The sequence below is a fragment of the Corapipo altera genome, unplaced genomic scaffold, assembly GCF_003945725.1.
Source record: "Corapipo altera isolate COAL_440 unplaced genomic scaffold, ASM394572v1 61553, whole genome shotgun sequence".
NCBI classification, from domain to species: Eukaryota; Metazoa; Chordata; class Aves; order Passeriformes; family Pipridae; genus Corapipo; species Corapipo altera.
This window is the reverse complement of record NW_020884918.1, coordinates 6,194,324-6,206,881: the sequence shown is the minus strand read 5'-3', so window position 1 is coordinate 6,206,881 and position 12,558 is coordinate 6,194,324. Positions and strand designations below refer to the sequence as shown.

Here is a 12,558-nt window from a genome sequence, read left to right as displayed (position 1 = left end):
GGAGCTGCTCCCTTGGTTCTCATCCAGCAAGGAAGCTGGATGACGACTGCAGCCAGAAGAGAAACAAGCAGTTTATTGTAACTGCAAGGATATGACAAAAAGGGTCAAACATCAGTAAGGAAATGGAAGGAGATGAGCTGCAAGGCAGTAAGGTGCCAAACCAAATGATATCAATGCTGCCTTCCAAGTTTATCCCATTACAACAGCAAAGCCCAACATGCCTTTCAAGAGTGCCACACAGCCGGGCAGCGAAGGCACATCCCCAGAGTTCTGAGGAGGGCAAGCCCATCCTGAAGGCAGGAGTCCAGCAAACTGAAAGCCAAACACTGCCAGTCCAGAAACCACTTGGGATATGTCCTAAAACTCTCTGCTCGTGTCTAGCAGCATTCACAGCACATCCCTGTGACATGCAGCCTCCTGTATCCTTCATGAGTTTTACAGGAAGGAGGGGGTTGGATCTTGCCCAGAGAAGCTGTGGCTGCCCCATCCCTGGAAGTGTCCAATCCCAAGGTTGGATGGGACTTGGAGCAACCTGGTCTAGTGAAAGGTGTCCCTGTCCATGGCAGTGGGTGGAATGAAATAACTTTAAGGTCCCTTTCAACCCAAGCCACTCCTTGATTCTGTGATCTTGCAGGACATGACCCCTTAGGCTGTTTTTTCTGGTAAGTATAGAGTGTGCCCAGAGCTTTCAGTCTGAAGCCTGTGCGTAAAGACTGGAGCACTCGGCTATGACACATCCAAGACTGAAAGCCTTCCCAAGCGTTTGCCAAAGGGAGCAAGAGCAAAAGGCACTGACTCAGCCCTCCCTGTGACGTCTTCATGACGTCAAGGTGATTATGTGGTCTCCTTCAACAAACCAGCTGAGGTGCAAATGGAGAAGATGATGACGAGCAGCTCTGCACCTGAGCTGCGCCTCTCTAATGCAGCAAATTGATTCTCTCTGGTGTGCAATAAAGAGCAGTTCTTATGAATGGGGAATATTTATCTTCAAAAGAGTAGCCTTTTGGCAGCACTTTGGTGAATTAGTGCCCAAAATCCAACTATAGACTTTTACGAGTAAGGAGAGATGAAGAGGTTACGGCTCATGAGCTGAGCCAAAGCAATGACCTCATGAGCTCCTAGAGATGAAGTTTTCAAAAATAAAACCTATTTACCAGTAAAAATCAGCATGGCAGATGAGTTTTGAAAAGATGGAAGAAAAGCAGAAGAAAGCTTCAAAATATCAGCTGTGGTGAAGGAATTGTGGAGCCAGATTCACCTGCCTGTGCATGTCCACGAGATGGCAGAGTGGGTTGTCCTGTGAGAGCAACTCCGGGGAGCATTCTCTGATTTCCAAACAAAAGAAGAGGATTTCGGGGACGCTGTTTCAGGGGGTTTTTTGTTTATTTTTTCACCCTTTAATGCCAAACAGTCAGAGGCTTTCCTTGCAATATTTTCTAACATACTATTGATAGATTAGAGTAGCAAAACTCATGTATAGACATATTAACATCCAGATATCCAGAACAGCCTGCTTAGCCCCCAGATACTCAGAATATTCTGTTTAACCTGTTAGGGATGTCAGTGCATCTCTCTGTAGAGATACACATACATGTCTGGATGTATACCTGAGATTAGTTCAAGATTCATGTCCTATGTCTATCATACCTTAATATCAAAGGCACCGAAATCTCCAAGAAGCCTGCAAGTAAGACCTGCTACCTCTCTCAAATATGCTGCTTTTAACCCTTCTACAGCTGCTGAAGTACACTCAGGAACAAAACATTTGCATCCGAGTTGTGCTGGGGGATGCTTGGACCACCCCAGTTGTGACGGAGGATGCTTGGACTGGTTCAGTCACACTGGAGGGTTCTCAGACCACCCCAGTGGCAGTGGAGGATGCTCAGACTGGCCCCCCTGCCTGTGCATGGCTGCTGTAAGCAAGCCAGGAGCTCTTAAACACAGACAGAATAAGAGGTTATATATCTCCAACCTGAAAAGCCTCTCCTTCCTGACACCTAACAAACAAAGCCCCATTATGGGACAACCCCATGGAAGGTTAATGATTTTCCTTCCATAGTCTCACACAAATACTTTCCCTTATGCACCCACACACTGCTCCACAGAGCCATTTCAAACAAGGGATAAAGACCAGAAAAATCTCCGTCAGCGTTGCACGGTTGCATTCAAATCCAGTTAACAATGACATGTGAGGATTAGACCAGCTGTCTGCAAGTATTTCACTTGTCGGCATTAAAAAAGACAAATCCTCACCCAGAACTACCTGGCTCCTAATTCCCACAGACACACATGCCAAGGTAAGCACGTCTCCAAAATAACGCAGCATTGCACGGGTCTGCCCAGGGGCACAAACAAAACACCAGATCCAGCATTCCCACTAGGTCTTCCAGCTTAGAAATGTCACACTAACAGTTAAGCTAAATATTAAGGTATATATTGCAATTAATTCATTGGAGTCGATGGACTCAACCTGGTGTTAGGGCATGATGAGACGATAACCACACCAGGAGGACTCGACTTATTTAATAGCTGTTCATTAAAACCCTCTTGAAGAAAATCAGCTCCTCGCACCAAAGATGGTTCAATTCCTCATTTCCCAATTATTCCCTAGGGAAAACTAACCTTATGTTGCAGAATTACTGGGGTTTGTACCAGCTGAACCTGATGCTTTCTCCCTGTGACCTAAAGTCCAGACACACCAAACATGGAAGAGATGGAGCAGGAAGCAGCTGCAGGGAATGCTCCTCCCTGCCAAAGTCAGCAGCACTTCTCCACTCCTTCCACTACTTTGTGTATTTAGTGCCAAACAGCTCACCCAAAAGAAACAGTAAGGCAGATCATCACATGGTTTGCAGGATGAGCAAAGCTATTCCTCACATGATGCATGAGCAAGAAGCCTGGTGAGCTCTTGGCTCAGCACTGAAAAGGGTAATGCTACCACAGCACATGAGATGTCTCTGTCTTTCCCTCTGCAGGCAGAGATTTCAGCAAAAGTACACCAAACATCCTCAGAACTTGCCCAGGACACTCTTGGAGGACTAGGGCTCTGTAAAATGAAAAATTATACGATGCTGACAAATGGACTTATTCAATCTGACTTTTTAACTGGGGGTCTCACCCTGCCATTCCCCAACATCCAAGCGTCAGACTGGGCCGTAAAGAGAGATCTGGAGAAGGAATAGGCCGGAGAAAGCACACACATGGATTATCATGGCATGTAAACACAGGCACATTCCAAAAGGGAAACACCTGGGTCAGCACACCAGCACTGCTGGCTTCCTGGTAGCAATTTATTTTGGAGCTGTTGGGAGGATTGATGCTTTTCAGAATCTCCCTTTCTAAAGCACACGAGTCCTGTGTACATGTACATATGTATATGTATATATACATATCCTGGCCTCAATATATCACCTCCCAACAAAGTCTACATGGCAACTGCCCTTGCCCAGCACTAACACCCGAAATCACAGGCACCAATCTCCCTCCCAGCCCCCAAAGGACCAGTGCTCAGCAGCTTTCCCACTCCTGAGGGGGGTTTCCTAAGGAAACACAAGGCAGGGAAGGCAGTGCTGGTCTCCACTGTAGCATGGGCAGATGTCCTTGTCACCTACCTGCCACACTGGGAGGACTTTCTCTATGTCGTTCAAGTTGATGCTGTCACCATCCTCGTATTTCCCTTTTCCAAGCCTGTGGCAAGAGGAAAACAAACAAAACCACGTGAAAACTCGCTGGAGACACAGCTAATTGTCTATTACGGCACATGGGGAAGATCAGTTCTTACTGCAAGGGACCCTTGTGAAAACAAAGAGGCTCTCTGAGGCGAGTATGCTGTGCCTCCGAAACACTCCCACGCGGGTGCAAAGCTGTTAATACAAAATTAAATGCTTTTCCCAGTCCTCTCCACCTGCACCATCTGCCACAGCGCTCAAACACTCTTGGTAGTGGCAGCAGTGAGAAAACCAAAGGCAGTCCTGAGCAGTGGTGTTGGGTTACTCGATTCCCAGACCAAGTAAAACTGAAAGCGCAGCCCACCTGGACAGAAGAAAAGTGAGGACACGAAAAAGTAATGAAAGACGTTTCCTTTGAAGCACTGCTCATTTGTTGGTCTCCACAGGAGCTCCAGTTCCCCTGCTGAGAAAGGTGTCAGCGAGCAAGCACAAACATACATCTCAGACAGCAAACAGCAAGCGATATAAAACATAAACAGACAATTTGGGAGACAAAAAAATTGGGGTGAGAAGCCAAGCACTCACACACCAAACACAGAGCTGGCAGCTGAAGGACTTTCTTGTATTAAGAAAGGAAAAAAAAACAATCCAAAGGTAACTACTAGCTGGATGCAGAGAGTTTGTGATGACATAGAAGAAGAAAAAATGATCAGTAAATATTATCCTTCTACATTTATAAACAACTGAGATGATCTTTTTTATTATGCAAGAACGATAATGTATTTTTTTGTCAATTAGTGATGAGGCATCGTTGAATAAGATACATTAGGAACTTTGGTACAGCAGATGCAGGTAATCAGCGCTTAGAAGTCAGAGAAAAACAGATTTTGGTGGACTTGGAGCAAATGCAGAAAAAAATTTAAAAAAATAAGCATGTGTTGAAGTGCCAGGCTTAAGAAACAGCAAGTGGAAGGCAAACAATTTAATTAACCTTGGCTGATTGGAGCAACTTGGTCTAATCAAAGGTGTTCCTACCTATGGTAGAGGGGTTGGACCAGGTGATCTTGAAGGTCCCTTCCAACCCAAACCATTCTATGATTCTATAGTTACAGGAAATCAAGCGTTCAACAATTGACTTTCCACCATAGATGAAATCCTGACTTTGAGTTACAAAGGGAAAAATATAGTGTGTCTACATACACAAATACAAATACATACATATAAGCATTGATATATATATATATATATACATTTATACATAAGAGAAAAATGTCAAACATTTGGGGACAAATAATACCAGTTGCTGGTATAGAATGGGCAAGTGTATCGTAGGAAAAGGTTATCTGAAAAGGATGGGGACTGTTCCAGGCTGAATTTCTGATGCTAAACTGTGGCATAAAGGCAGGGGATGAGGAGGAGGCAGGGCTTAGGGGGTTGAAGGCAGCTTTCCTCTAGAGACAGAACGGCTGAGCCTGATCTACAGGACCACAGGAAGCACTGGCAGTCACATTTCACTGAGGTGGTAGAGGAATTTCTCAGACTACCAGAAAAACTAAAGGCTTGAGAGATACCTGGAATGAAGAGGAAATATCAGCTACAAAAGGTTGTTTGATCTGGAAGAGTAAAAGCAGAGCAAGAGATAACACTGGAAATTAAAGCCAGACAATTTCAGGTCAGAAACGAGTCAGGTCAGTACAGTTCCTCAGCTTTGCTTAACCACTCCACTTCGATTATTCAGCAGACTACCAAACTGCATCTTCCAATAAAATCCATGTCTTTCTGGAGGAAAACACTTCATCCAAGCAAAAGTCCCTTGAGGTCAAATAACTGGATGCAACTATATGGCCAGCCTTGGGGAAGAGATCAGACTAAGGAATAAAATTGTCCTTACAATAAAATTGTACTTACAGTGTTGAAAACACAGCTGAACAGCATATGCCTTTTTTTATTTCCCCTATTATTTTTTTCATTGCACAGATACATTGTTAAAAAAGCTTCCCATTCAAGCCAGAGAGAAAATGCCTAGCTAGCAGGTGGAGATTCTTGGAGGTTCAGCAAGCTGAATTGCACTCAGCACAGATTTGGCATAGAGCGCTGATGAATGCACAACATGGCCAACTAAGAGCTAAAAAATAAAACAAATTTTGTCTGTGCTTCCTCTGTTTTAGCCAAGTTACTTAGATGACCTGCATTTCTGGGAGATGCACTGCTTGTGCTGACAGCATCTGTTTAACTTTTCTGCAGATACACTAATTCTTGTCCAAGTTTTACGGCTGTAATACTTAGGAGTGATTAAATATCTCACCTCCACACTGCCTTCTCTACCCATTTGTATCCTGGGCATTTGCACTACACTGGGAATGGAGGAAAACCACAACACAGCCCCTGCCGCATCCTCCCTGCATGTAGCAGATGTCACTGATATCATCATCTGGCAAGTGCCATCATCCATTGGGCATATTAGATCTTATTTTACCGAGGGCCCCTTCATCTTGTTTTTCAAACCCGTCAGAAGAAACGGGAGTAAACATGACTAAGGCACTTGGTGACTTAGAAATTTAGTGTTCCATTGTTCCAAATGTTCTGAAAATTGCTCTTTATATACCTGCATTATACCTTACTTACACTGCAGAAAACAATTGAGTTGTGTGACTCTTCCTGTCGCTCTGCAGTACAAGGGTCTCCTGCAGATGCTGAGCCTGTGCTGGGGTGGGATTGCTGGCCTGGTTAGAAACAACAAGATGCTGCTAATTGTTTCTAATCAACTATTCTAATAATAATTCTAATTGTGTCTTCTAAACAAGATGTTCAGACCAGGCACATAGCATTGGCCAATACTTTGGCAAAACCAACTTATCAACAGAAAAACTGGTCCAAGAGAGGATTTCCATCCCTGCATATGACATGGCAAAGCTTTTAAATCCCTCTGGGGATGGGGACTCCACCACTGCCCCAGGCAGCTGTTCCAGGGTTGGACAAATCTTTCTGTGAAGAAACTGTTCCTAATTTCCAATCTAAACCTCCCCTGGTGCAACTTGAAGCGTTTTCCTCTTGTCCTGTCACTTGTTACATGGGAGAAGAGACCGACCCCCAGCTGGCTACAACCTCCTTTCAGGTAGTGATTGTTTCTCCACCTGCAGAGAATCCCCAGAGAAAAAGTGATACCCATTTAAGCAACACTGGTGATCCACCTGGTGCCAGTACACATTTATTTGGCTTGACCAACCAGGTCCTGACGAGGAATCCAGCAATACCACGGAATTCCATGGAGGTTGCCACCAGCAAAAGGAGCTGTTGAATGTTCCCACAGTTTCATGCCTAGCAGATGGGGGATGAGCACTTGGATCTACATGAATCACATCGATGCTCATTTCTTCACTGAAATCTTGTTGGAGAGAACAGTAACTGTAACCAGGATCAGTGCTAAACCAGGATCTTTCTCCCAGTACCCAGAGATGTTTAAATCTAGGAGACCTGCATCTAGAAGACTCGGACCCATAGTTATTTAAAGACTGGAACCTACCAAACAGCGCAAAAATAGAGAGAACAACTCTGCTCCAGCCCAGCACCGGATGACAGAGGAGCCAGCCAGACTGACTGTGGCATCCTCAAACCCCGTATGTCTTTCCAGCACCTTTTTACCATGTCCTCCACAAGAGGTCTGCCACCAAGCCAGCGTTCCTACAGTAAGGGAGAAGTTAAGAGACCTTCCTGGAGAGCACAGTATTGCACACAGGGCACTCACCCTTCTCTGTCTATGTGAGGCAACGGGTGTTTGGAGGTGTTTCTCAGCTTCCTGTGAAATTGGGTGAAATCTAGTTTTTCAGGCTGCAAGTCCCACGTCGCACCACTAGGTGAGAAAAACAGGGAAAAAACAAAGAAAGAAAGTCCAGTACTGATTAAACACCACTGAGCTGAAGAGCAGAAGGCACACTGGAGCCTGCAGATGAGGAAAGCTGGTACTTTTGGAAGCACCACTCCCTGCTGCAGAGCACATGGATGTGGGCCTGCAGCCTCCACACTGCTGCACCTCCTTTCTTTTCATTTTTTCTTGTTTTTTGGATATGCTGAGCGCCTGTTGCTTGATGTGAACCCCTAATTTTGATACAGCACACACCTTGAAAGCTATACTTGCTCTACTGTCAAGTGGATATCACAACAGGTAGTGGTCTGGTCCATGCAATGGAGATGTTCTCTCTGGCCCTGCACAGCCTGTCTGCTCCAATGGCCCGGAGCAAGCAGGTGATAACTCAACCCTTGTAGATTCTTCATCTTTCACTGCTTTGCCCATGCTCAAGCACAAGGTAAAGAGCTCTTCCCAGCAGCTAAGAAGCCAACACGTGATTGCACCTCCAACTAATGGAAAAGTAAACTCCTGGAGCAGTATCTCAGAGCTGACTCAAGTCTTGCCTGTGCAGCTCTGAGATGATTACAAGTAATTGCATTGGTACCGGTTTCAGGTGTTTGGACTGCAAATCCATCCAGTGGCCTCTCCAAAGCACAGAGGATGATTTATGTAGATCAGCTGTGCTTAGTGCCACGGGCTAAGTGGGGACGGGGAGGAGGAGCAGCTATGTGAGTACTAACAGTGGTGCCTGGGTACCAGCAGGAGGGGCCTGTGGGCGAAGGCTAAGAGAAGGCACAGTCCATCTAAGAGTCCCTCTCTCTCTTAAAGCATTTTAACACCAGCTTACCTGAAGGAGTCAAAGGTGTTGGCAGCCCAGATGTCTGTGCCCAGCATGTCAAGGTTGCTCTCCTTGTTGCCATTCTAGGAGAGAGGGAAAGGTGGTTACTCACTGGAAGGCATATGGAGCTATCTGGACCATGGCACAGCCCAGCACAGCCTCTCCCAACACCAGCCACAGAGGTGTCCTGGCTCTGCACAGGGGCTCCTATGCTTCCAGGTGAATCCACACTCACTTCAACACAGAGATCCCTCACACGCTGCAAAAGTGCACCCTGAAGGCAAGGAGTGAAACAGTTTCAGCCTTGGGAACACAAAGCTGTGGACAAGGCAGAGCAGACAACACGTAGGCTCAGCTCTGACTCCAGTCCTGTCCTCCTGCCCCACTGTCCACGACCACCATGACTCACCAACCTCCCCTGGGCAGGTTGAGATCCACAGCATCACAGAATCAATTAGGTTGTAAAAGACCTCCAAAATCACTGAGTCCAACCAGTGCCCGACCCCCACCTTGTCCCCCAGCCCAGAGTACTGAGTGACATGTCCAGGAGTTCCTTGGATACCTCCAGGGGTGGGGACTCCATCACCTCCCTGGGCAGCCCATTCCAATGCCTGACCACCCTTTCCAAGAAGAAATTCTTCCTCATGTCCAACCTGACCCTCCTCTGGCACAGCTTGAGGTCGTTTCCCCTTGTCCTGTCCCTTGCTCCCTGGCAGCAGAGCCTGACTTCTCCCAGCTCCCCCCTCCTGTCAGGGAGTTGCAGAGGCAGAAGGTCCCCCCTCAGCCTCCTTTTCTCCACGATGAGCCCCCCCAGCTCCCTCAGACGCTCCTGCTGCTCCAGACCCTTCCCCAGCTCCGTTCCCTTCCCTGCACACGCTCCAGCCCCTCAATGTCTCTCTTGTCTGAAGGTCCAGAACTGCCCCAGCACTGGAGGTGCCTCAGCAGTGCCAGCACAGGGAGGGCACTGCCCTGGCCCTGCTGCCACACCACGGCTGGGACAGCCCCGGGGCCATTGGCCTCTTGCCCCCCTGGCACACCTGGGCTCGTGTCCAGCCGCTGCCACCAGCACCCACAGGGCCTTTCCCAGTTTTCCAACCCCTCTGTCCCAGCCTGGAGCTGCAGGGAGTTAGTGTGACCCAAGGGCAGGACCTGGCACTTTGCCTTGTTGAACTTCATAAAAAAATCACAAATCATAAATCCTCGTAAAATCTCAGCCATGAAGTCTCTCAGCTTCACGGTCACAGACCTTTTGAGGTGGGAAGGGACCTCTGAAGCTCATCTGGTCCAACCCTCTTGCTCAAGCAGGCCCACCTAATATCTCAGAATAGTTCAGGTTGGAAGGGACCTTCAAAGGTCTTCTGGTTCAATCAGGTGCCCAAGATCACATCCAGATGGCTTTTGAATATCTCCAAGGATGGAGATACTCGTCATCATGAGCTCTACCAGAGCTTGCTGTCACCAATAAGGATGGGGAAAGCTACTCTTCTTCTTCAAGGAGTTGTGGTGACATGGTTCTCTTTGCTCTAAGAACAGGTACATTTTTAGATTATTTAAGCATTTCAGCCCAAATGGTCCCGCTCTGGTAAAAAACCCCACATCTTAGAGAAGATGGATTCCATATATTCCCCATTGTATAATTTCTGTCATTTTCAAATATTATTAGTAATAACCAAGACACTAAACACTCATAAAAATTTGATAATTTATTAATAAAGTCCCAGACCTCAATCTACCCACAAAATGAGCAACATTTCCCCAACCAGTGTCAGGACACACATCCCCAGGGAACACTACAGATGGTCACACTTTGCAGCCATTCCCAGCACAACAGCGAATTTAGACATCACATACTCCAAACACAGCCAAATTGCTCCCTTTTTATTCTCCTCCAAGGGGTTTATGGATTACGATTTTAACCTCTGTGGATCTGCAAGTTGACATATCTCTGCTCAGAAACAAACCGCCAGAAATACATCAAACTCTCGTGATCAGTTACGGAAGCTGAGCTTTTTATTTTAGGCAAATGTAAGCACGATTTTCTCCCACTATAGAGAGAAATTAGTTTCCTAAATCCTTACAAGCATCCAAATGCAGTATAATGAGAACACACATGTGCAGGCCTTCCTAGCTGTCACACAAAGAAGAGATACCTCTTCTTGCAGACAAATCCATCTCAAGTGATAAGGAGGTCAGACAGGTCCAAGCTTCTAGGCAGCAGTTGGTGCTCTCACCCAAAACTTCCTCTGAGAAGATGTCCCCATAACCTCTCAGAGGCACTCTAAGCATTAACCAGACTCCATACAGACGGCGCCAGGGTCCCAATAACACACCTTGTCATTAAGTCCTGAGTCACTATGGCCATTTTGAGACACCCCTTAGGTCTTCGACTACCTGTCTCTAGAACCAGTTTCTGTCTCGACTCACAGGACAGGCAGCATCCTTGCTGCCCTGTGCTGCAGGTCGTTTACTAAAATGCTCACAGCATGCCAAGACTTAATAATAAGACTTCAAAAAGCTGATTCTCAAGCCTAGGTACAAAAAAAGAGAAAAAAACCTGCATGTATTTACGAAAAGAAGTGACTTGTTGTCAGTCCCCCCAGGACTGCAATTACAACCCTCAGCAGTTTTAACGTGAAGCTCCCCATGACCCAACCCTCAGCTTTAGATAATCATTTTCACCGCGAAGGAGTCAGTGCCACTGAAAATTAATTAACCAGGAATGATGAACGAGAGACACGCTGACAAGAATAACACCAATGCTACTCAGAGAGATGAGAGATCCGGTGAAGCAGACCCTACAGGCAGTGAGGTTTAAACACACGTCCACAACCTCTGTCCTCCAGCCCCTGTGAGCTCACGTCACCTCCGTCCACCGCTGCCCAGCTGCCAGCACAAACAGGGACGGCCCCACGTGGACTCTGGCCTGTTTACCATGCATGCAGCTTCAGCAAATTCCCCACAAAGTCAGCATTTGCATGCACGCAGCAGCTTCCCAAAGCCCAGCTCAGCGTCCCACCTCTCGCCGCTCCTCATCACCGTCCTCCAGAAAGCAAACACAAAGTCATGCCCTTTGCTGCACGGCTGTGTTAGCTCATCGCTGCAGAACAACACCAGGTGGTCGCCTGAGTCCGTGGTATAAACCAGGGATTACCCTGTGCCAGGTGTTACTTCTTAAGTGTTTTTCGGTTCTAAGTTTGAGGAGCTTCCCCCACCCTTCCTGCTCTTCTGCTGCCCACAACCCCTTGGATGCACTTTGGTAGGGAACAAAAAGGATGGATAGATGCTGAACTGTCTTGAAAAGGCTCCGATGAAAGGTTTCTTTGTTGAAAACTTCAAGCTCTCGTAAGAAAAATACAGATAAAAATATAGACATTTTGAGGAAGACAGTATTATTCCTGCTCAAAGAAGGAAGGATATGCTGAGTCTCACTCCTTCCCACCAGAAAGGACCTCCACTTCCCAGCAGCAGTCAGGTCCTGTGGGTCCTCTCCCACCACAGCATCAGGGGGACAGACTGGTTTCCTTAAGCTCTCCAGAAGGATGAGATGGATGAACAGACCAGGACTTTGACCACTGGTTCCAAACCTCCCAGAGTCTGCCCTTCACTTCTGGCATAACCAGTACTCCCGTGCACATAAGTAGAGAAACTCCAAGAGAAAAAAGGACAGAGGCTGATTGAAACAAACAGGAATGGTCAGGGTCTGAGTTCAAGGATGAGCCTAAAATGATGAAAGTGAATTCTTACAGTCTTTTGCAGGGTAAGTAGGAAGGTGACTTCCCATCTAGCCCTATAGACAGCTCACACAGAAAGCAGTTGCATTCAAGGTTACCATTCAACACCATCTATTGGTATCCACTAATCTATCAACTTCTAATGAAGACTTGTCAGCAAATAATTACAGACATCTCTTAATATCCCAAAATTTAAATACTCCAAGACTTCAAATAAATTAAAAAACCCCTGACTTGCTTTGCACTAAACCAGTTGACTAAGGAACTTCTTTCCCAATACTAAGGCACTCAGCACACCTCAACAGGTCACACATTATGACTGAATTAATTAGGTCTTTGAAGTGCTCTTCAAAACTGACATGCACCCACACCTGTGTGTGACACACACAACAAACATGTCGTGGGGAGGATGCCTCCAATAAGCAGCAAGCAAGGGACACAACTTCAGCACAGCACTACCAGATATACCTTGGT

At 46.5% G+C, this 12,558-nt stretch overlaps 1 protein-coding gene across 3 annotated transcripts in view; it reads right to left on the bottom strand.

The window, feature by feature from the left end:
- The window catches only part of CTIF (cap binding complex dependent translation initiation factor), a 147,383-nt gene that overhangs the window by 92,434 nt on the left and 42,391 nt on the right, over positions 1–12,558 (bottom strand). For 2 of the 3 annotated variants that reach the window (XM_027656075.1, XM_027656076.1), the window contains exons 4-6: positions 8,363–8,436; positions 7,414–7,518; positions 3,612–3,687 (exon numbers count right to left, since the gene is read on the bottom strand). In XM_027656075.1, the coding sequence (XP_027511876.1) occupies positions 3,612–3,687; positions 7,414–7,518; positions 8,363–8,436 (255 nt within the window). Of the gene's footprint in view, positions 1–3,611; positions 3,688–7,413; positions 7,519–8,362; positions 8,446–12,558 lie in introns of all 3 variants that reach the window. The other variant, XM_027656077.1, reaches the window with a different exon arrangement.